This window comes from Coffea arabica, chromosome 2e, assembly GCF_036785885.1.
Source record: "Coffea arabica cultivar ET-39 chromosome 2e, Coffea Arabica ET-39 HiFi, whole genome shotgun sequence".
Lineage (NCBI taxonomy): Eukaryota > Viridiplantae > Streptophyta > Magnoliopsida > Gentianales > Rubiaceae > Coffea > Coffea arabica.
Window position 1 is genome coordinate 3,406,147 of NC_092313.1, and position 23,565 is coordinate 3,429,711.

The 23,565-nt window shown below is 38.3% G+C and overlaps 2 protein-coding genes across 3 annotated transcripts; both read right to left on the reverse strand.

The window, feature by feature from the left end:
* Positions 1 to 938: 938 nt before the first annotated feature.
* LOC113730173 (acid beta-fructofuranosidase) lies at positions 939 to 6,286 on the reverse strand. Of its 2 annotated transcripts, XM_027254686.2 has the most exons (7): positions 5,741 to 6,284; positions 5,556 to 5,564; positions 2,884 to 3,743; positions 2,223 to 2,384; positions 1,847 to 2,082; positions 1,621 to 1,708; positions 939 to 1,454 (listed from the first exon to the last, which is right to left on the reverse strand). In XM_027254686.2, the coding sequence occupies exons 1-7, from the start codon at positions 6,174 to 6,176 to the stop codon at positions 1,260 to 1,262; spliced, it is 1,986 nt and encodes a 661-aa protein (XP_027110487.1). In that variant the 5' UTR covers positions 6,177 to 6,284; the 3' UTR covers positions 939 to 1,259. The 2 variants fall into 2 exon arrangements, with proteins under 2 accessions (XP_027110487.1, XP_027110488.1); XM_027254687.2 differs by lacking the exon at positions 939 to 1,454 and having other exon boundaries at positions 1,639 to 1,771; positions 5,741 to 6,286.
* Positions 6,287 to 12,008: 5,722 nt separating this feature from the next.
* Positions 12,009 to 18,035, reverse strand: LOC113730178 (trehalose-phosphate phosphatase A-like). The gene is made up of 14 exons (XM_027254694.2): positions 17,512 to 18,035; positions 17,237 to 17,296; positions 15,003 to 15,049; positions 14,409 to 14,921; positions 14,161 to 14,301; positions 13,989 to 14,060; positions 13,748 to 13,870; positions 13,572 to 13,628; positions 13,382 to 13,483; positions 13,217 to 13,294; positions 13,063 to 13,132; positions 12,880 to 12,950; positions 12,687 to 12,779; positions 12,009 to 12,452 (listed from the first exon to the last, which is right to left on the reverse strand). Exons 4-14 carry the CDS (start codon positions 14,700 to 14,702, stop codon positions 12,399 to 12,401), a joined length of 1,155 nt encoding a protein of 384 aa, XP_027110495.1. The 5' UTR covers positions 14,703 to 14,921; positions 15,003 to 15,049; positions 17,237 to 17,296; positions 17,512 to 18,035; the 3' UTR covers positions 12,009 to 12,398.
* Positions 18,036 to 23,565: the final 5,530 nt, after the last annotated feature.

Sequence of the window (23,565 nt, forward strand, 5' to 3'; positions counted from 1 at the left end):
AAGATTAACTTTTGTGGATTGATTGTAACATATCATAGCTTTTATAATACTAGTCATTACTCATCCCATATCAGAGTCAAAATTAGCCGTCACCCACAGCAAAATTTTCCTCATTTTCAATTGGGAGGAGCAAGCCATGGTGATGAGTTGGAGCCAGCTTCAACGCTGCTGCAAGGCCAAATTTTAAAAGATTTGTTTTTTGCTGATTCGCGTTTTCTTCAAACCAGTCCTTTAACATATTATTGATTCACGTTTTCTGCCTGTTCTTAGATCTTCTGGTTGGGGAGTGGCCGCATCCCCCCAGCCCCAAAGTAATACCGTATCAGAGGATGGATACCCCTTGTCCTTGTGTGATAAATAAATATTAATTCCGCTGCTAAAAGGATGTCCCTTTTCCCCCCTTTTCTTGTAAAGAACAAAAAAAGTAAAAAATGAATACAAAACAAAAGCCAGCAAATTATATCCTTATTGATCCAGAAAAGGGGTCTTTTGTAGGCACGTTGGCTGGGCTACCAGTATAGCAGCAAAACTTTGGGTCTTAAGAGATGGGCTTAACTTAGCCCAATCACCTTTAGTCTCCACCTCATAATAATACGATATGATTTCTCTACTGTTTTACGATTTATCTGATTGCACCACCAATTCCAACATGGACAGATTCCAAGGAACTTCTATTACGCATATCTATCTCGAAGGAAACCAAAAATAGGTTTAGAATTAGAATCCTCTTTTAAGTATTTATTCTATTAACCTGTAAGCCCAATTCTATTTATACCCTGTTAAAAAAAATGACTATGGCGGCTTATGGGTGTTTTTTTTTTTGGGGGTCAATTCTGGTCCTTATATAGGTCCAACATCGAAATTTCTCTGAGTTCTGGGATTGGAGTAATATCCTTTAGGTTTCACATCATAATAGATATTCACCTCTAGCGTACGCGTGTTTGAACATGCAGAACAATTCTTATAAAACAAAGATTATTGGCTTTAATTCCTGAAGTAAAAATATCAGTGCTGCATCGCGTATATAGATACTAATAAGCAGTGACTGAATAATTTGCTGTAACTCAGACATATCCCAGACCCTGAGATGCTTCATGGTAGCGAGTCGCCCTCTTTTTTTTGCTTTGGTACAAGAACTCTTTAATCACTATGCTACAAAGGGTTTCTGAACTTGGCCTTCTTCCTTCCTTCGTTCCTTCCGAATCTTGGGAACCACCCGAGTGAACAAGCAATTGTATTTCCAGAGATTTGGATGGCATTCACAAATCTGGGAAGGTTCGAATGTCTGCTGATTGCATGTGCCAAATCTTTGCTGATGCGGTGACACTCACCCCTGTGGCATTGTTGAAAAGGAAGAGTCGCGCTGCTCCATAGATTGCCTTGGTCGGATAAACTCTTGAAGAAATCACTCTTCTTCCCCCTTGAGCAAAGCTTTCTACTACGGAGTGATCAACCTGATCGATCAATTATCACGTATTGTTCCGCAACCAGATCAATCATTAGTATAAGGATTGAACACAGAAATGGGCAAGTGAATCTTTATTATAGAACTGGTACGATAGATCAAAGTTAATCAGTAAAAGTTGAAAGAGTTTCATCCATCATTGAATTCTCACATACCAGTAACCGCGCCGACAATTTTTCACCATCAAGAACAGGAACCGTGCTCCCGTAAACTAGTTTCCCAACATCAGGTGCCTTTGAAGACCTGCATTAGAAATAGTAATTGATTACAAGTGTATATATAACAACATCAGGTGCCTTTGAAGACCTGCATTAGAAATAGTAATTGATTACAAGTGTATATATAACACCAAGACATTGGCAGGGGAGAAAAGAAGCAAACCTCGATTCGTCAGAGCAGAAGTGAGTCTCTGCACTACCATCAGTGCTTTTGGAGATATAGAAGTAGACGGGGGTTAGCTCAGATAGTGAACCATCAGCAAGAACTAGAAGACCGAAGGGTCCCAACTTTCCCCTGCTGGCAGCGCCACCACTTGTGGTGCAGTTGTACCCCACGTCAGCCTCTACTGTCGCCTCCAATGCCTCCCTATCCACTTCAAATGAAGCAATGATGTCTAACTGCAATAATATTCCGACAAAGACAGTCTCGTGTCAATCATGACTACTCTCTTCATCAGCAACAATAATATGCTTATCCGATCCAACACCAAGAAATTCATCTAGAAAGAAAAAGAAACAGCGATGATTGAAGAACAGACCTGCGTTGCTGAGCCAATATTTAGGGGCGCGATGGATCCTGGTTCCAGCTTGACGGTGTCAAATTCAGTAGCATTAAATCTCAAGCTCTCCGCTTCTTCAACCGGCCATTGAAGTATATTTGTTCCAGTCTTCTTGTCAAAAACCACAGTTCTTGGAATTGTCTGTGCAGCACATCAAGCCAGTTATTACTATTAGGCCTAGGAACCACACGCTCGGATGCATGGCAGTGTATCATTCTTATTATTATTATTATATATACTAACAGTGTATACACTACCATCATCGTTAAATTCATAACATATGTTTTGCATAATTGTTAAAACCAGTAACAAGTTAAAAAGGTACAAGTGTTTAATGCAAGATTTAATGTTAATCCATCCAAGCTTGGTAATCATTCTTTCTTTAACTAAATTCTTTGTGGGCTACAAGGTAATTAGTATATGTTTCGTGGAGTAGACATTAAAGTTGTTTCCGTTCAAAAGGAACAAAAAAAGACACGTAGAATATAGTACCATATCACTTCACAATTAGAGAGGCCATCTTGACGTGTTTCTCACACACCAAATGAATAGAATATAAAAGAACTTGTAATCAAGTCAAGGCAATGCATTATGCACTTAAGAACGAGGAAAACAATAATACTAATACTAATAATGATACCTGAACCGATGCCCATCCTTTCATGAGGTCAGCAGCTTCGCTATCAGTTTCTCCAATCCAACCCCACAAAATCCTCCTCTTCTTCTTCTGGTCGTAAAATGTCTTTGACGCGTAATACTTGCCATAGTCCAGACGCAACCCGATACCCACATCCAGTTCCGGATCGTCAGGGGTCCACTTATTGTTATTCGGATCATAGGTGCCCAGTGCGTAGTAATCGTGCTTGTTGTCGTCTAAGCTTGCCTTCAGGACGTGCTTAGTGCCAGGCCCATTAGCCGATGTATCCAGCCCATTATCCCCCGCCGTGGAAACCGGGTAGAAATCCACGCACTCCCACATGCCCGTGTGGGGAACCGCGTGTAAAACCCCATCCAAGAGCCGGTAGCCTTTGAAGTCGCTGGTTTCATAAACCATGGCAATGCCCGTTTTATTGATCTTGGACCCGAGAGTAACCAACCACTTGGTCCCATCGGGGGCCAGCCAGGCGGTGGTGGGGTCCCTAAAGTCCTTTTTGCCAATGCCAGGTGGGGGGATCATGACCGGGTTTCCCGGGTACTTGATCCAGTCAAGGAGGAGAGGATCAGATAGGTTGGCGGGGTACGCAAGGTTTTGCACCTGCACCAGATCATCAGTGTCCCCCGTGTACAGCATCACGATTTTACCACCAGGAAGAATGGTGGCTGAACCGGTCCATACACCGTTGACATCGAACGGCCTATCGGGGACCATGGCGAAGGGCAGATACAGCCAGTGAATTAGGTCCCTTGAAACCGCATGTCCCCATGTGATGTTTCCCCAAATAGCTGAATCCGGATTGTATTGGTAGAAAAGGTGGTACCAACCCATGTGGAACAATGGACCTGTACCAGCATAGCATTAGCAATTTTATTTTTTTTTTATCAAACCATGCATTATCCCTCAAGACTCTTATGATTGTCATCTTTCTAAAACAAGTTGAAACCACATGCACTTTATCAAGTACGAACAGAATTGTTATTAAGGGCTGTGAGGAAAGCCGCCTCGATTTATTACAGGGATGGTCAGGTCTCAGATTACGATATTCTTCCTTTCTTTTTTTTTTTTTTGGCCAAATACGTTAGATTCTATTTTATACCTATTCTTACTATACTGTACACTAGAAGGAGGAAGACCTAAAGGGATCAAGGGAGAATCTGAAAGGACTGAACCACCGTCGATCTAAACGGGTGCCTACACATTCGTTAGGAAATTCCAGAGAATCCTGGATTGAATGTAGATAAAGGGATTTAATCTCTTAACCTACACCTAAATAAAATTTTAAGATTCACTTGGTAGCCAACTACTCTAGAAGTAATTGATTCAGATTAAGATATTCTCCGGTCTTGTGGTTTTTGAAGCAGAAATTATTCGGTAAGAGTAGTGTTGAGAAGGCAAGTTGGCAACTGCCCGTCATGGCTGTCATCCGGGACGGTTGGACGAATTCAAAGTTTCATGCTGATTTCTCCACCAAGAAATACTACAATTAGTCTATAGCATTTGCATAATATTCAAGAAAGCAACAATTCATCCACGGAAATTTCAGCCTCTTGTGGGATGTGCGTGCAAGAAATTGAAAAGTATGTGTAGTTTTGCATTCTTGCCCGCATCCCATAACTTTGGGGTCTATCAAATGCCACGTAGAAATTCTGGTGATTTTGAAAATTTCAGACCCAAAATGAACGAAAAGACGTGTGTGCAGACTCGTCACAATTGATTTTGCAAAATTGAACACGACTCTCTCCCATCTTCCTAGTTGTTATCCGAGTAGCTTCGTTGCAATAATTGGAGTGGCACTTACATATTAATGCATATATGTTAGCTTCCAATTTCGATTTCACAATCCAGAAGAAAGAAACTGAAACGGAAAAAAAAAATCCAAAATCACAGAGTATTATTCAGCCAAGGATGGAGTCGAGGGACGGACAATTCTATTTTGAGCCCTTTATTTCAATTATTATTACTTGACAGAGAGAGTGAAAAGAACTTGTGGCCCTTAACAATTTTCCTATCGGCTCTATCCATTTTATGTACTTCGACTCGGGTGCATAAATTATTAGGCACAACTACTATATACTATTATGGTAGTAGAAATGTGGCTTTCCACGTTCCACAATCTACAAAAAGCCAGATGGACAAATGTTGACCCACATGGAAATGAGTATTCGGAGAAAGAACCCTCCTTGATTGGTCCACAACTCTCTTCCAAAACCCAAAAAAAAAAGAAAAAGAAAAAGAATTAACTAATCCTCAAGTACGAGTAAAATCAATCAACTACTACTATATAATTGCATAAAAGACTATACCCAGGCAATAGAGGATGCTGGGCACTTTTACCACCACACATTCATTTGAATCTTCCGAATAATAAAGTACTCTACTAGCAATAATACGCCAACCATCAAGAAGAAGTTGAATTATTACGATTCTCCTACCCAGACAGAAACCTATACTTGCACGGCGGGAATCCCATGGTCAACTACAATGCCTACGCATGTTAGACAAATTTAAAACGAGAAAACACCCATGGGCTCCAAAATTATAGGAATGTAAATTATTAGCTACAACTCTAATCTAAACTAGATAATTAGAGGATGAAAAGTATATGCTTGCAATTTGCAGTATCAGAAGCAAATAAAAGTGATTCAGCAACGTACCATTAGGATCTAGAGTAGACGAAATTTCCCCACAAAGTTGTGTCATCAAACCACCAACAGTGAAGAAAAAAAAAGAAGCTCGGATTAGTATGCATCACATACCTTAAAATTCTACAATGGTAAGGAATTTTCAGAGAAAAGAGACGGGTTGACTTTTGGAACCTGCAAGTTGGATTATGACTCACCGTTCATCCAGTGCTTCTCCGGCTGGAAATGGTAGGAAGTTCTTTGCCAAGATAGCATAGCATTGGTCCAAGGATAGATATCATTCGCATCAGAGACTCCCCGGAAAGTCTTCTCCGAGACTCCTTGAGGAACCCCTCTGGAAGCTGGAATGAGAGAATAAGGGGAGACAGATGAGGAAGGGGATGACTTGTTTAAATTGGCATTGATCATTTGAGCTTGATCGCGAGGTTCTTCTTGTCCTTGGAAAAGGGTCCAGATTAAGGTAAGCAGAAACAATGAGGACAGGAAAATGCCGGCCAGAACCTTAACGGGCCGTTGTCTACTTTGACCCGAGGACCCAGAAACCTCTGCTTGATCGGATTGCTCTAGCAAAGGAGCATCGGAGACGGCAAGCTCAGGATCATATGGCAGAGTAAGAGAACGATTGGCGGCCATTTTGGTAGATGACGGTGGACGGAGAAGGGAAGGCTAGGCCGAATGCCAGCTCAAATATTTCAAAGACGCTATATGGTAGACTACTACTCTACTAGCTAGTCGTACTACCAACAATATATATGTATATATATATAGTAGTGGCGTTCGGGCTTTCGACTGGGAATTTTTTATTTTTTATTTTTTTTCACAAAGGTGGAATTCGGGCTCTCCAGGACAGGGGGTGGCCCCTGCGGGGCTTGCTCAGCAGTTGGCAATTGGATTTTTCCAGAGCATTTGAGTTTTCTTGCATGATGTGTGGTCCAGCATGGATTTTTCCAGAGCACTTTATTGGTGGAGAGGGTTACGGGCCGGGTTCAACTTCTTCACCAGTTTTACTGTTTAATAAAGTTTAAGTAAACATTTTATTCTTTATTTGCCTTACGGAACTGCTAGTTATTACGATTAAAAACGTAAAAAAGAAAATGCAGACAAAAAAAAATAAAAGAATAAAAACAATGTTTGCCAAAGCTGAAATTTTTTTTTTTTTAAGGAATATACGTAGATGGAAAAATAATCTTGCTAAGGTCCTTTTTTATTTGCATTTAGGAAACTCCATTTGTTGTTCCCAAGCAATTCGGTCCTAGAACTAGATGCAAATGAAGATTGGTTCGATTTCCTTTGTGTTTCAAAGGTAAAAGGGGAAAAAAGGCGGCGTCAAGAGTAGAAAATGTCTTGGCCAAACAAAAAAAAAAAAGAGTAGAAAGTGAGGAAAAAGTCAAAACAATATATATTAATAAACACTGGTCAAGGAATATTGAATTACTCTTTTTAAAAGAAAAACCAAAAAGTACATGAATATTGAACCATATCGATTCTGTAATATTATTTTTAATAACATAAGTGAAAGAATTTGAATTCAAAATTTTATATATATATATATATATATTATATTCCATTCCACCCTTCCTCAATTTTGTGATTGCAACACGTTAAAAATTTTGCCGGTTTTATTTGGTCATCATATCTCTGTTTGACTACGGACAAATCAGAATTGGGCAATGAGTTGGCATTGTATTATAGAATCGTATTCGTGTACCAATCTTACGGCCTGATTCGACTTCTGGACATTAAAGAATGACATTATTGACGGACCCCAGTCTCTATAAGATATATTATCTACGTGTCAACACGTCATACGTATGTTTCTCACTTTTTTAAATTTTTTAATGTTTTGCTAAATACTTTCTTATGCCAAATTACAACGATTTGCCATATTGACCAATTTAACTATTTGTCATGCTATTATGTGTATATATATATATATATTGCGGCTCACTTCAAAATGTAAAGTTCTTGTTTCATTTCCAAGAACTTGTTACAATTACTTTATGATCACGGTTCAGTGTTTCACATTTTAGGCACCAATAAGCTTACATTGTCCAACCATCAGCCTTTGGGTCGGTGGCCACCATCAAAACATTAAAACTTGGTAAGATGATCTAAGACAAGGGTTCAAACCTTGTCTCGAACTCTTGCCTTCCACCAAATTGTCACATTAAAAGTGATTTTGTTTAAAAAAATCTAAATAGATGCACAGTACACTCGTCGTTTGGTTCAATGGTAGTTAAGTTTTCTCCGGATTACCCTTGGGCCTCCTTAGATTCGCCTCCTCCTCTAGTCGTGGTTCAGTCCCTTCGAATTACCATTGAACCTCCTTAGATCCGTCTCTATAGGAAAAAAAAAAAGAGCTTACATTGTCCATTTTTCCCCCTCAAAGGGCAATAATCTCGAGACCTTTCATTTTTGAAAGTGCAAACGAGACACTTCAAAAAGGTTGCTGCAGTAGGTTAATTCCACACACACCCCCCCCCCCCCCCACAGCCCCAGCCACAGCCCCGCCTCTTCACCAAAAAAATAAAAAAATAAAAAAGAAGAAGAAGAGGAAGCAAGGCAATCTTGAATGTAGTGGCAGACAAAAGGGTGGATAGGTGTAGCTATATCCTCTCAAGAATTTACAAACTTGTAAACACTCCTGTATAAAAAGTTAGTGGAAAAGTCCAATATATATATAAAAAAAAAAGGGTAACAAAAGTTTTACATATGGCAGTTTCATGGTCTAAAAATCACTCTATATATAGTCCTGTCGGAACTCCATTTTATTATTACAGCACAAGTTATTATCCCGGAAATTTTAGACACGATGATTGGCATTAAAATACAGCAATAACCATTTTTACGCTTCATGAATGGTGAATCATTCACCATCATCCCCGTCCCCGTCCCCGTCCCTCCGGGAAGATTGTGCATGCACCCAGTTGTAACCACCAGGAGACTTAGGTGGGGTGATCGGGTGCCACAGGCTTAATAGTTTGATTAATCACGTGGAAAAGGGCGGAGATTAATTATTAAATCATTCAAAAGCAAATCAGACGGACACGTCGCCAAGTCAACATCTCAGATTATTTTGGTTGAGTACGTGAGTTTTTTTGTTAATTTTTTTTTCTTCTTCATTTTGGTGGACCGAAATGAAAGTGGAATTGAAGTAGGACTGCAAACGAGCCGAGTCGAATCGAGATTTAGCCTAATCGAGCCGAGTCTCGACATAATTTCATTGAACTCGAACTCGACGAGTTGACAATTTCAAGCTCAAGTTCGAGCTCGAAAAAAATAAAAAAAATAATATTTTTTTCTTAATAAATAATAAAATATTAAGGATATATATGTAATTTTACTATTAAAATTTAAAAAATATAAAAAATATATATATACTTAAAATAAAAAAATATATATATATATATATATACTCGAGCTTAATATTTTGATATCGATTTCGACTCGAGCCAGTTCGAACTCGAGTCGAGCGCTCGCGAGTGGCTCGGTTCGTTTGCAGCCCTAAATTAAAGCCTCAAACTTCCAAATTTTCATTGTTAAGAAACAGGAAATGCGGACGCGGGCAGATGGAGCAATAAAACAACAGCCTCTATACGGAGAATTAGTATTTTATTTTGTCGAATGGGGTCATTAAGCACCAAATCAGCTCTTGGCCCTAGTTTTCTATTTTTTTTTTAATCTTATGCTAAAATTTAGCTTTCATCCTAAGCAAAATTACACGTATCAAAAACAAAGATATTAAAATAGTTCAGAATTTTGAGGGTGCTCCTACAACTATCAAAGACGGATATGAATAAAATATTCATAATTTAGTATACGCTTATATAATTTTATATTTTACTTATATAAATCAACTCAAATATTCAATACATAAATATAATCATACCTGTAAGCATATATATACTCAATCAATACATAAATACAGTCAAAGTGCGTATATATATATATATATAATATCAAATTGTAATAGAAATGTTACACTCGAATCAAATCACATACAATCCGATCGTACTTGGATGATTTCCCTCGTAAATAACTGCAGTTCATCTTTTTATTTTGCTTTACTCATCCACTTTGAATGAGACGGCTTTCAAATGGAAGCAAAAATTATAGTAAAAATTATATAGCCAGTTGAACCGTGAAACGCCTCATCCGACCCTCATAAATCACGTGTTGCACGTGATGGCCCCCACTTTGACCTTAACTTTTACAGCTGTAGTTCAGGCCTCACTCTCAGGACTACCATGAGAAATTGTTGCTCGCCATGCTAAATGCGTGGATCACTTAAAGCATATCGGACCTCTCCAGCAGTCGGAACGGTTGGTATTTGGCAACTTTTATTCGCCCATCTTTTGGTGAATATGCTTATGTGATCTTTTGTTTGATTACTAGCGGTATCCTTTTGCAGGAGGATTTGTACGAGCTTTCTTCTATAAACATACCGTCTCTGTTTGAATTAGCTGTTTTTTGGGGATGTTTTTGAAAAAATTTACTGTAGTAGTGTATATGAAATTTTTTTTCAAATATTTGATATATTGTATGAATGAAATTTTTTTAAAAATTATTATATAATTCAAAAACGGACCAATTTCTATATGTGAATGCAATTTTTTTTGAATTATTATATATTACTATAATATTATATTTGAAAAAAGGATCAATTTCTTTCTTTGCTTGTAGTTCGCGTAAAACTTGAAATCAAAGTACCATCATTCTGATATAGTACTCGAAAGGACTGAAATATAGTCTCATTAAGGGTCCGTTTGATTCAATGTAAAATATTTTCAACGAAAAATGTTTTTCATGGAAAATTTTATCGGAGAAAATAATTACCTTCTCCATGTTTTTTCCACTATTTGGGAGGAGATGGAAACTACAAATCTTTAGTGAGCCATTGCACGAGTGGTGGGTTTTGTTCTGAATCTTAAGGCTGGTGGGGGAGCTTGAATGGGTAGTCTTACGACTTACGAAGCGGACATGAAAAATAACTTCAATTCATTTATATGGGAAGTCATTTTACACCATCTGATGTAAAATATTTTCGGTAGGAAAAATTTTTCCCAAAGCAAAAACCCAACCAAACAATAGAAAATCAAGAAAACATTTTCTGAAAAATATTTTCCTTCCAAACAAACAAACCCTAAGTGAAAAACTTAAAAATAAATATGAGAGGGGGGGGGGGATCGAGTATGAATTTCAAGCCAGTTCTAGTTTCAAGAGAAGTTTAATTCGTAGCATCATGTTTGATACATCCAACCATATTCTGAGTTAGCTCGAAAACCACGGGTTTCTCCATTTCAGTACCGACATATTTACAGCAAAACGCTATAATCTGTATGCTACTAATATCTACTAATCAGCAGTCGGGGAAACACATGGCCCATTTACACAATATATAATTGTATGATTTTTTTTTTTTGTTTGATTACCCTCCCGTCCTCCTCCGCATCCTTTCTATTTTCGATTATTAGATTTAAGATTGGATCTATATTCTATTTTCTTTTAATTGTTAAGTACATGATTCGACCCTAAATTTGATGATGAAAAAGAAAAGCCCCCTCCTAACTATAGAACCGACCCAATGATCAAATAGTATGAACTAGTTACAATTGGGCGTGCCTTTTAAGATTTTTTTTGTTTAGATTTTCTTTTTTGTAGAAACTCAAATAAAATAAGGGCTTGTACAAAGCCCAATCCAGACAGGACCAGGCCTTTTCCAGTTAAGCCCTTTATTGTAAACGAGTTCGACGAACCTTTCCTTTGGGTACCAGTTGAGGTACACTTTTTCGATCCTATTGAGGTAGATCCTTCGTACTCTCTTTATGCCAGGATATATTGCTACATTAGTTTTTTTTGTACTCTCTTTATGCCAGCATAAATTTCTATATTATGAGTTCGACGAACCTTCCTACTTTGTTTGGAAAGCTATTTTTCCCTAAAAAATTTTTAAATTTTCTGTCAACGCATTTTTTAATCACTTTTTTACTTTACACACATCAAATTATTGGAGTTGTCTCAATGATTTGAGAAGGGCTTAATGCACCGTGTAATTGTAGTTGGAGAATGAAATTGGACAATTTTAGAGTCCTTGAAAGCAAATCTAGTTATGCAATGTCTAGTTTAGAGGTAGTTTAGTTTCTTCTTGCATGCAATTTTAAAAACCCAATTGGGAGATAGTGGATCCCCTTCCCACTAAATATAAGAGTAGTTTGAGAGGGGGAACAAAAAAGAAAAAAGGCAAATCCGATACAACTGTCATGCTAATACATAGTTCTTTTTTTTTCTAAACTTACTCCTTATTCTACACTAAGGGGAAAAGGTGGATTCAAATAGATCAATGGAGAATCCGAAGGGGGTTGAACCGCACCGGATTAGATGGATGCCTTTGCATCCGCTAATGAAATTCCACAAAATCCTGGATAAGATTGCTGCACATAGTTCTTCACTATTGACAGTACAGGATACACGGAAGATACATTTATTTAATTAAAGAAATGATTGACATCCGTCCAAATAAATCAAACAAACAAATGTTGCTACATTCTCCCTTAGGGAGAACCAACAACGGATACTACTATGAATTGTAATGAAAGAATGCAAATCATGAATATCATCACGCTTGTGAATGAGGGCATCCCAGGCACCGCAAGTATGATATACTGTGAAAGAGAGAATTTACAGGGAAAGCCATAAGCAGGAACAATTAATTAACCCCTGTTCCATGCTCAAAAGCTGAATCAGGCACCTCTGCTCCTAAGCCCATCGGTTATTCTTACATAACTAATCTAAAACTGAAATCTTCCTAATGGTATACGTATTATCGATAGATTCTCTTCTTGTACTCGAATGCAGTTAAAGTGCAGTTGACTTCTTCCAGCTCACCAAGCACTTGAGGAACTCCATGACCTACAAAGATAAACTAGATCTCATTCTCATGTAGCTGGTAATAACACACTGAAACAGATCAAAGAATCAGATAAGCAACCAATTCTTAAAATAAAGTTCTGCCCTTGAAGCACTGAGTTTCTTACGCTACTAATTATCATATAAGCATAGTTTCTATCCTTATAAAAGAAAAGGAAGTAACTCATCTCATGGCACCTAGTGTGAAGATATAAGAAGCAATAAACTAATTTTTACCTCTGATGGATCCCTGAGGGAGTAGGAAGCATTGCTTTCCTTTGGGACAGAAGATACCAAGATGCCATAACCGCGACTGCCCTTTTTTAAAACCTGACGAAAATTTCATTTGCAAGATTGTCATATATCTGAATACCCAAGCAACAGGCACTAGTCACATTTTAATGGTGTTTCTTAAATTGCCAGGCTTTACCTTGAAGGCATCTTCATCAGTACGGTCATCTCCAATGTATATGGGTAACACATTATCACAGTGGCTCAACCCTACAATTATCTCAGCATCAGGTCTACTGCTTTTTAAAAATCTGACAGGTAAGAGAATGAAATATGCACGCAGCAAAACTGTGTTCTTTTAAGGAGCAAACCTCACACTCACCAAGCGATTCAAGTAAGAACTCAACGGCTTTCCCCTTGTCCCAATTAAGCACAGGACGGACTTCTAAAACCTAGAAAAGAGACAACATGACAGCCATTTTAGAAGAGCACAAGCCAAGGAAAGGCAGTTGCATGAACTCTGGTAGATATCATACCTTCCGACCGTGTGTCAATCGCAGACGAGGGTAGTGCTTCAAAATTTCTCCGACAGACTCTGCAATTATTGTCCAACTCTATACACATTTCCATAAGACAAAAGGTTTCCATCAGCCAAAGAACAGAAAATTAAGAGTTTCAAGCTGAGAAAGCACACAGCATACCTTCTCTTCGACATTGCGATAGTGTACAGATACACAGAATTTGTTGTTCTCAACTTTTGTTCCCACAATGTCTTTTGTGATCTCAACCAAAGACCTAAAGACCTGCTTGCACGTAAAATGAATGCTTTTGTCATACTGCAGAAAAGAGTCCAATTATGCACCAAAGCGGGTTTATATAAAATTTACCAACCTCATCAATCATGGGTAGGAATTCACTAGCAGGCTGGAACAAATTAACATCCTTGCACTACAATAGCCAGAGAATAGATTTGCACATTATATCAGAAGTTATCAATCCCAGAACAAACTGCAGCTCATAGCGTCACATGGTTCAACAAGAATTGATCGGTCTTGCAGGACCATTACCTGCTTGTCAATGGACATGTTACATTTTGTCTGGTCTTTGGAATTTGGTTGAGCAGGACCCATAATGTCCATCCCGTGACTTCCAGCATAGTAAAGTTCAGTTAGTCCCACAAACTCAGATACCTGAAGAAAAACAGCAGGAGATGATTGGTGAGAAGTTGAATCTTTGGAATCTAAAGAATAACAAGTAATTTCAATGATAAGAGAATGTGCATAATAAAAATTTGTGGACGTTGGATACCTTGTCACGACTTCTCCCACTTATTATTGCTGTTGGGAAACACTTAGCTGCATTTCTTACAGCAGCACGCATCTGGAGAAAAACATCAAGTATTATAAAAATCTCGAGAGGATGCTAACAGATATTACTGAAAGAAATTATTCAATGTATGGGAAGAATGATTAATACTCACCGAACATGACATGACGGCATGGTCAGGGTTGTCAACTATTGGGGATAGAGTCCCATCATAATCCAGAAAAAGTGCTACTCTTTTGTGCTTTGCACAGTTAATTAATTGCTCAAAAGATGCAATTGCTGATGGATACTTGAGCTGCAAAACTAGCAAATTTTAGCATATCCTGTCTATGCAGGACAAAAGTTTGCTGTTGAAGGAAAATATGGTTGCATTACTGCATCGAAAAGAGGATTAGAAATTACCATCCAAGTACGATAAGCATTGTCACTATCATTTGATGATTGCCCAGTGCTGGAATCTTTATTTACTTTGTTATGGGTGGGAGATGATGACTTCATCGCATCCAACCAAGAACTAGATCGAACATCATCCAGTATCCCAGGCTTCCTCCTTGGAATTGTGAGGAAGGGTGCTGGAGAGAAAGCTGTACCATTGTGGGAGTACGGCAAGAGGCCAGAATGGATTCCCAACATTGACTCATTGATAAGAGCAGGATCAGCAAGTACGGGGGATGTATGACTTGATTTGAGGTCCATTGTTTCCAAATGTATCAGTAAAAGGGAAAAGGCTTTGGGGTGAAAAAAACTAAAAAATCACGCTTTTGGATCTGGGGCTGACTCCAAGCAGTATTCCCCAACTGTAGAAACCTTCAAGTTCTTTCAACCAACCCTTTTATCAATGAAAAACCACCTCTTCAGAGTTTTTTTGTCACTACTGGTGGGATTATAGTCCATCAAGCAGAATACTCCTGAAGACTGAAAATTATGAATAAGTGTAAGTACACTGACAAAAGGCTAGAATATTAACTGCTTGCCAAATCAAAAGCTTACTCATACATCATTTCTTCTGCAACAGCCAATTTCAACCAGCAACCAGATTACAGCTGCAAAAACGTGGGAGAAGATCTATTGTAAGCTCTATTGGCAAATGTCACAAAAAAGTCCTCCGTAGTGAAGGATGGTACCACAGGCCATTGGAATAAATAGTAGATATCAAAACAGCTGACAGAATTGTTGCCAAACACATTAATACAGAACCATAACAGAAACCTTGAATGGCAAGAAATGAAATGGAACGTTCTGAGCAAAAACATTCAAACGAAGCACAAAGAACTCAAATTATCCCTTAAAAAATATGTTACAGGCAAAAGTACCTAAAAAGGCCCCCAGAGTCTAAGCATATTTTTTGCAGTTACAAACTCTTTGAATTACGACCTTGTTCAAGTGACAGACCAGGTTTAACTGTGAATTTAAGTGGATTAATTAAAATGTTTTGGCTTGAGGTAACTAAAAAGCATTGACTTTTGAAAACCAACGAATCAACATTATGAATTTTTGTCTACCTAAGATCACAGACAGAAGAACTTGTTACCAGCTATAGAATTCAATGAACCAACTGGCACAGGAGTTTAAAACCTCAGATATAACATATAAAGGCAGGCAGCTGCTGCAGAAGGAATGTTATCACCTAATCCTGGTCCCTGTTGATCATGGGCCAGCAATGGAGAACTAGGTAGGGACCTACGTTTAGGAACAGAGAACCTAAGATGTGGAGAAAGAAAAACTGAAGCACATTGAACCATACAAGGTCACAATCCACAAATATGACAATGTTGAACGGCTTAAGAAACACAGTTGATGGCACCATATATTCGCTTCCTTGTGCTAATGACAAACTCGCTACTAGAAAGTCAGGAAAATAAATAAATTAAACACGTAAATATGTTGTGGTGGAGAAAAAAAAATTAATGTTGAAAACATTCATCATGCTTATATTGAAGAGCAGGACAGAAATGTATTCTTTGTTCGAATATATCATTGAGAATCAATATAGAGAGCTGGAGTCATAAAAGTGGTACAGCATCCTGATGTTACTATCATGGGCAAATCTATAAGCTTTTCTCTAAGGCCAGAGGATGAGGCGGAAACAGGAGCATATGCAACCACATCTTGTGGTCCAACAAAGAAGTATGGGTTGCATTAAACATTGGACCCAGAACATTAAATTTTAGAAATGCCAAAAACCGGTGATATAGAAAAGAGCTAATTAAATTTAGATATCCCATACAGTTGTTGCTATCACACAGTCCAACGTGACTGGTATTGCAAATGTTTAGATAACTGGCTAGAATTCAAACTTCAGCTAGTTCTCCTGTGATCCCGTAATTGTGGTCTTCCTTGAACCAGTAAAAACAGGGCATTTTACATAGTAACGGGGGATGAATTATCAGGTTTCCAAATAAATTTTTTTCTTTCAGCTTGATTTTTTTTTTTTTTGTAGTTCAGAAGAATGAAATCGATTAAGGAATGCATTGACAAATTATTGTCGCTTTCACGTCATTGTAGAGTGATGCAGCCGACAATCAAAAAACGAGTAAGATTTAAAATTGAACTGAAAGTGTTGTTGCCACCTATCACATCAGCTTATTTATACACAGCTCTAAGAAAGACATTTTTAGGGAAAAAAAAAACATGTTCATCATATCTGTCTTGCTGTTAGGAGGAAAAACCGAAATAACTGAATCCCATCAACTATTGAACCAACAACATAAACCTACTATATATGTGTATGTGTGTGCTTGTGTATACGCGCGCGCGCGCGCGCGCACACACAAAATACACACGCACACACAAGAAAAAAAAAAAAAAAAACATGCGCAAGAAGTATTGGCCAAGACCCGTGCTTTTCATCTGAATGCTAAATCATTAAACCTTCTCTTCCCCACCGGCAATGAAAAACAAAATAACGAAATTCGTGATTTATAATCCAATACTTTGCCAAAGACCTCCATCTTCTCATTCTTCGGCGCATTAGGTGAAATAAAAGGAAAATCTTTATGATTCTTGGTAACAGAAAAGCAGCACAGACTGTTTCTAAAGAAGAGCTGGTTTTAACCTAAAGAAAGCCACCAAAAATTGCCAGATATTAAAAATCCAAAATTATGGTCAATAGTTAGTTAGTAATGGATTCCTTTTTCCTATCAACAAATGAAACAATTTTCAGAGCCAAAAGAAACTATGTATACACCCGCGCATACAGGTACACGTGCAAAAATGCGGAAGCTACCTACCTGATTAAGAACTAGCAGGAATCCCCGAATGCGAAGAAGACCCTTGAAGAAAAGAAATATCTGCAACAACAAGATCTCAGAACCTCAGCAAATGCCAATGAAAAGCAAGCGTCGACGACAGCAATTCGACGCCATAGAAAGTCGCAGTACAAACCAGAGAAGGAAAGATCAATAGCTCAAAAAACAATATCACAAATTCACAATAAATAAATTATACAAATGGGAGGGGAAAAAAAAGCAGAGGTAAAGAAGACGTTGATGACGTCACATTTTACCTTTGCAGACAAAAAAAAACTGCTGATATTGCAGAAAACAACGACGGCGACTATTCAATTTCAAAATTCTGGATGTACAAAAATGTATCTATTACGAATTCTGTCAATGCATCTATACACGTATCGAACCCAGAATATACCGGTATATGAATTGCAAAATCCTGGAGATGGAGATGATGAATAATAGAAGGAGGTCCGGAAGGAGGAGGAGGAGAGAGAGAGAGAGGAGAAAGAAGAGAAAATAGGAGGCTTGGAAATGAGGAGTATTTATAGGCTGCTTAAATGTAGAGACGTGCCATAGAAGGCAAAAAAGAAAAAAAGAAAATTTAAATTCAGGGCCCAATCTATTAAATGAGGATTAATTGACGGACGCGATTTGTGGGGGAGAGAACAGAGCCGAACAGAGAACAGAGGAAAAAGGTTTCTTTCTTTGAGTATCTTCTTCTTGGGGAGTTCCGTTTTAAGTTGAAACCACAAACAGGCTTCTTTGCTTCTTCCTTTTTTTTTTACTATTTCTTCACCAAATCTTTGAATTCTGGAGTTCTTACCAACTATTACGCGATTTGACAACGTTTATACCACGCGTCGTGGAGGCACGCGCAACGGCGGACCGTTGAAATAGTTGGCAACCGGGAGGGAAAGAAGTTATTTCCGCAAAGTTGTAGTAGTTTCTATTTCTATTTTTGACCGGCGGGTTTGCAAATTCTGGAACTTTTGACATTTCTATTTTTCAACATTAAACTTATATGACCACACTGCTTACCATTTCAAGATTCATAAATCTTTGTTAATTCACCCCTTGCGTTGAAATTCTATATTATTGATATTTGTTTATGGCCAATTTTATATGTAAAGTCGCAAGAACATTAAACTGGAGACTTTGAAATTTGTCACATATGAAATTGCAATTCTTGCGCCCGAAAGAATCTCATAATTGAAATTCACCCCCTTAATCATCCATGTTTAAAAAAAAACACTTGGTAAAAGAAACAACAATAATTTCTTCTACGTCGTCTCCCACAAGTAGTAATCAACCACCTAAGGTATGTAAATGTACTTTTTGTAAATTATTTGAGATATTTTTACTGTAGCACTTTTTGTGATGTGATGTATGTGAGATAAAAAGATAATTGGAAAGATAAAAAGGTGTGTTAGAAATTGTAATAATGATGTAAGCAAATAAATTTTGACAAATAATTTCCTATCAAAAAACGCACTCGTAATTGACTCGCATTTTGATGACTAAATGTACGAGTAATTCAATTTGCGTGACGTATCCCTTGCGAGCACAATAACTTGTTTTAGTTGATTGAGAAACAGTGATGTGTTTGGATAGAGGATTATTTAAAATATTTTTTGAAATGATTATTATAATATTTTTTATGATATGATGTATGTGAGATAAATATGAAATGATTGATAAATTAAAAAACGTGTATATGGAATAAGATGTAAAAACTGAATATAATATTATCTCAGTATATTGCGTAAGGATATGAAACATAAGCAAACAACTAACTCAAGTTTACCATGGAACTTACAATTTTTTTCATTGAAAATGCTATATATTTCAGCTAGTCTCAACTCCAGAATTCAGAGATTTAACTTGATATACCGATGCTGTGCTGAACAAAAAAGGCCAGTGCCCACTTTAGCGGTAGTTTTGCCAGTTAGGCACAGCGTTTGCTGAAGAAATTCTTTAGCTTAAGGGTTACGGTTGAAATTTTCAAAAACTGTGTCCAAGAAAAATAAATAAATGAAACAAGCCTTTTGATTCCACGATTGTCTCGCATGAATCCACATTCAGCGCGTCACCATTGTTAGAAGTATCCTGAGACAATTGATAGTTATATTGATGACATGTATCTGGATAGTTAATATAATTAAAATTAGTTTGTGTGTGTGGGAAGGTAAATATGAAAGCTCATAAAGTAACAACAAAATGTTTATATCAAACGACGCACGCTCGATGTCGAGCGTGCAAGTGATAAAAAAAAAAATCATCCGTTAAACTATTGAACACAAAAAAATTTAGTAGCTGTAAATTTAAAATAGATATTACAAAAAAAAAAAAATCAAACAATTATTTATGTGTAAGTGATTATATTTACAATGGAGTATTTCATTGGGTGGTGCGGCTAGTAATTAAATTGAAGTAGGCTAGCGGTGAGAAGTAATTTGAAGGGTAAAAAAAGAAATCGTAAAAGGAAAGATTTACACAAAATCATCAACTCCCGCTTACTGTAGAGATATTTCCTGTTTTAACAACAAAACTGGAAAATAGACGAGAGGTCCACCGCAAGAGCACAGGAAAATCTTGACAAAAGTAAAAAGGACACGTGGAAGTAGGACTTTTGAAAGGCCCATGCGCGTGAGGACACGTGTGGTTGTGTCAAGCTGACGTGGCCACGTTGTGGTGCGGGTCCCGGCGGATGAGAAAAAGTTCGGACGAATCTCAGTGGTGAAGTCGTTTTCCCGTGACAGCTGGCTGGGCGCCGTCGGTGACGGTCAAGACTCGACAGTCGACGTTGCAGAAACTGGTGAGACGGGAGAGAAAGCGAAGGAGAGACTAGGAGCCGGAGGAGGAGAATCACGAACGGAGATAGATATTACTTATTAGTAGTAGAGCCGAGAGAGTAGAGACTGACCGGGGACCGTGGCAGTAACAGCCAGCCAGGCACCCTCCCACCTCGGAGCCATTTGCAGTAACAGGGACACTTTGGTAGGAGTAGGACCCACGTTCAAGGAGTAATCCCCATAAATAAATAAATAAATAAATAAAAGCAATACTACTGGTCAGAGAAATTCCACGTGGCATGAGATGGGCCGCAGACTGTCAAGTGCTAAAGATCTTTGGTGTCACGCCCGTGCGGCTCAGAGTAAGGAAACGACGAGTCCTCCTATATCCTATCTGGCAGGATCCAGCTCTGCGGCCGCGTATTTTGTCGAGTCAAAGTAGGCTCACAAATGCCGAACCGGTCTTGGCCGGACTCGGGGCAGGGACCGTCCTGACAAATTTCCTCTTCATCAACAGCGCGTAACTTCTTTTGTTCACCGTGTAACTTTTTTTTCACAGGTTGTATTTTCACAACAGATAGTGGTGACCCCCACACTTGACGCGGAAATCGAGTTACCACTTGTTATCTGAGCCGCACATTTTTTTGAGGTCCAATCTGGACCATGAACCGTGCAGGGACGGTCATCAGTCTTGGACCATGAACCCTGCCCCAAATCCGTCTTGGCCCTCTCTGGATGGCAGATGAGGCCACAGATTTGGTCTGAGATTTGTCCTTTGTCAATGTGGAGGCCATAGATTTGGTCTGAGATTTGTCCTTTTATCAATCTGGAGGCCATTCGAGCTCCCAATGCTGTAGCTGTTGATTAATTTTCGAATTGACTTTTTAACCAAAATGGCAAAAATAGCATCATCGTTTTGGGATTTTGCTAGTTTATTTGGCTCTAAATCCCAGATGCAGAGTCAAAGCTTTGGGGGGGTCTTTCCACTACATGGACGTAGGTTCCTGAAGTTGCTCCGGGCATGTCTCATTTCCCCTATACTTTTTTCGCCTTTTTGTGAGTTACAATAAGCTGTACTACACATTTCAGATCTCTAGAACGACGCGTGCATGGGTCTCCGGGAGAGATGCAACTGATCAGAGCAGCAAAGATGATCCGAGAAAATGACACTTTTCTACATGCATGTACAGAGAGTTCGAGTTGGATTCGAAGGGTCAAAAAGTTTCTGGAATACGGAGAGAAATTGGGCAAAAGACGTGAACTTGAAGACATTTCACTTGGAAGACATTTCAATTGGACAAAATTTCCTTACCTTTCACTTGGAATTTGGAAAAAGAGCAGAGAGAAAGAAGGGTTGAGGAGCATTGAGAGATTACCAGTACATGGGAATCCAAGTCAGAATGCCGTGGTGATCACTCACTCAGGAGTCAGAAATAGGGAGTCAACTCTCTCTCTCTCTCTCTCTTTTTAGTATTTCCTCTCTTTGGGACCCCCCCCCCCCTCCCCTCCAAAAAATAAAAAAACAAAAAAGCCACTTCAACCACATAGAAAAATGAAATGCTGGTGATGACCTAGGTATAAAGGGGAGCGAGAAGTCAACTATGCCTAACTCTAAAGCTAGAGGGTCACAATTTCTCTGCCCGCCCCTGCTTCTACTCTGCAATATTTCTGTCTCTTTTTTTTTTTTTGGCTTTTGAACGAATCAAAACCATTAATTTTTCTCGTCTTCAATTGCCGTGGTACTCCAACTAACCGATTATTGAAATCATGCTACCATAAAAAATTCACAATAATGCCTTGCACGAGTCCTTTTATTATTTTTTTGTTTAAAGACTCATTTGGGAAGAAGGTTGTTCAGCAAGGAACAAAATGCTGCAAATTGCGATATTAGATATTTAGACGCATTTATCTTCCGTAACAAAAACGCTTTTGGAACGATTCCATCAATATATATATATATATATATAAGAGGAAGAGGATGATGGAGTATAAGTGGCTGCTAGCCGTCGAAGAAACAAAAAAAGAAAAAGAAAAAGGACTTTCTGTAAAAGATGGTTGAAATGATGGGTCTAGATACGTCAATAAATGCCGCAATTTTCAGAATTGTAAACACGTGAAGCTTCTGTAGTCGGAAACCATTATTTTTAATTGGGCGTTGGAAGTTGGAAGAAGACCACAACATTATTATTAATTGATTGATACGGGAAAATGCATTTCCACGCAACCGCCAACTCTAATTAACTTAACGCCCTCTTCCTTGGTAGTTGACTCCGGCTAATTTACGCCAAAGTAATCAATCTATCCTCAAGGAAGGTGGGAACCTTAATCATATGTTGTTGGCGTCGAAAGATCCCCGACGAAGTGCATTTTCCTCTAGTCTCCAACGCTGGGACACGATTCGGCCAACAGTAGAAGGTTCAGGAAACTTAAAACTTCTCTGAACATTATGTATGGGACATCATTTTCTTAAGCTTAATTATGTCAAAAACAAATCACACTCATCAAGCAAACCATTCTGGCTGCTTCTAGTACTAATGAATTAGCACCAACGGTTCGGTTCAACTTCTTGTGCCGCTTCAGAGCATTCGACAGACAAGAAAATTAGATAGAGCTTTTTAAAAATAACAATTGTCCCTTATTCTCTTTTCCCACGACCAATGTCTTAAAAAATGACACTTGTCCGTTAAACTGTAGCGTAAAATCTTTTACCCCTTTTTTTTATTTATTTTTATTTTTTTAAGGGGTTGTGCTTAGCAGCATCAGCAGCTTTTTTTTTATATAAAAGAAAAATAATAATAAAGGAAGACGTAAACCTTGAGGAAAAGTCCTGTGGTTGGAGTCGCAGCCACATATCTGTTTAAAATGGACTCTGGACTCAGTCACGAATTCCTCCCTTTACCAGTTCTAAACGATATATCATTATCTCTCCCAAGCTTACTTTTGGGTTGTAAAAGCTTCAAAAAAAAAAAACGAAAAAAAAAAAGTCAAAAGATGCATTTAAAGAGAAGGTTGGAAAGCATATTTATCTTGACTAAGACATAGAAATGCACTAGATTATTTATGCGCCCTAATTTACATACAAAAACGTGCATCTATTACAAAAAAAACAAGTCATTTATGAATATTGCCATGCAAATCGAGTCCAGTCTCCCTTTCGCAAAGTGTTTCACTCGCACAAGCGACACATGTTCTTCATTTTTCACTTTCATACGTGGGCTGCTAGTCCGATCCAAGATGACATTTTGGAAACAGTGCAAAGTTGGTCCGTGTGACGTGGCAATAGTACAAAACTGAAGAATGACTGTTGAGTGTTGACTAGGGAGTTCTTTGGTTGGTAACGAACCTAAGGCCAGTGACCACCAAACAAGCCCACGGAAAAGTTAGGTGACTGCTACTTTTATATCCAGTACACACTTTTTGGGATTTGTGGCTTGGCTCCCTTCTTTTGCATGAAAGTCGATTACCCTTGTGTAATACTACTCAAAAACTGGTTAGTCCATCACTTGTTTAGAGTTTGCGTTACTATCCATGATTAGT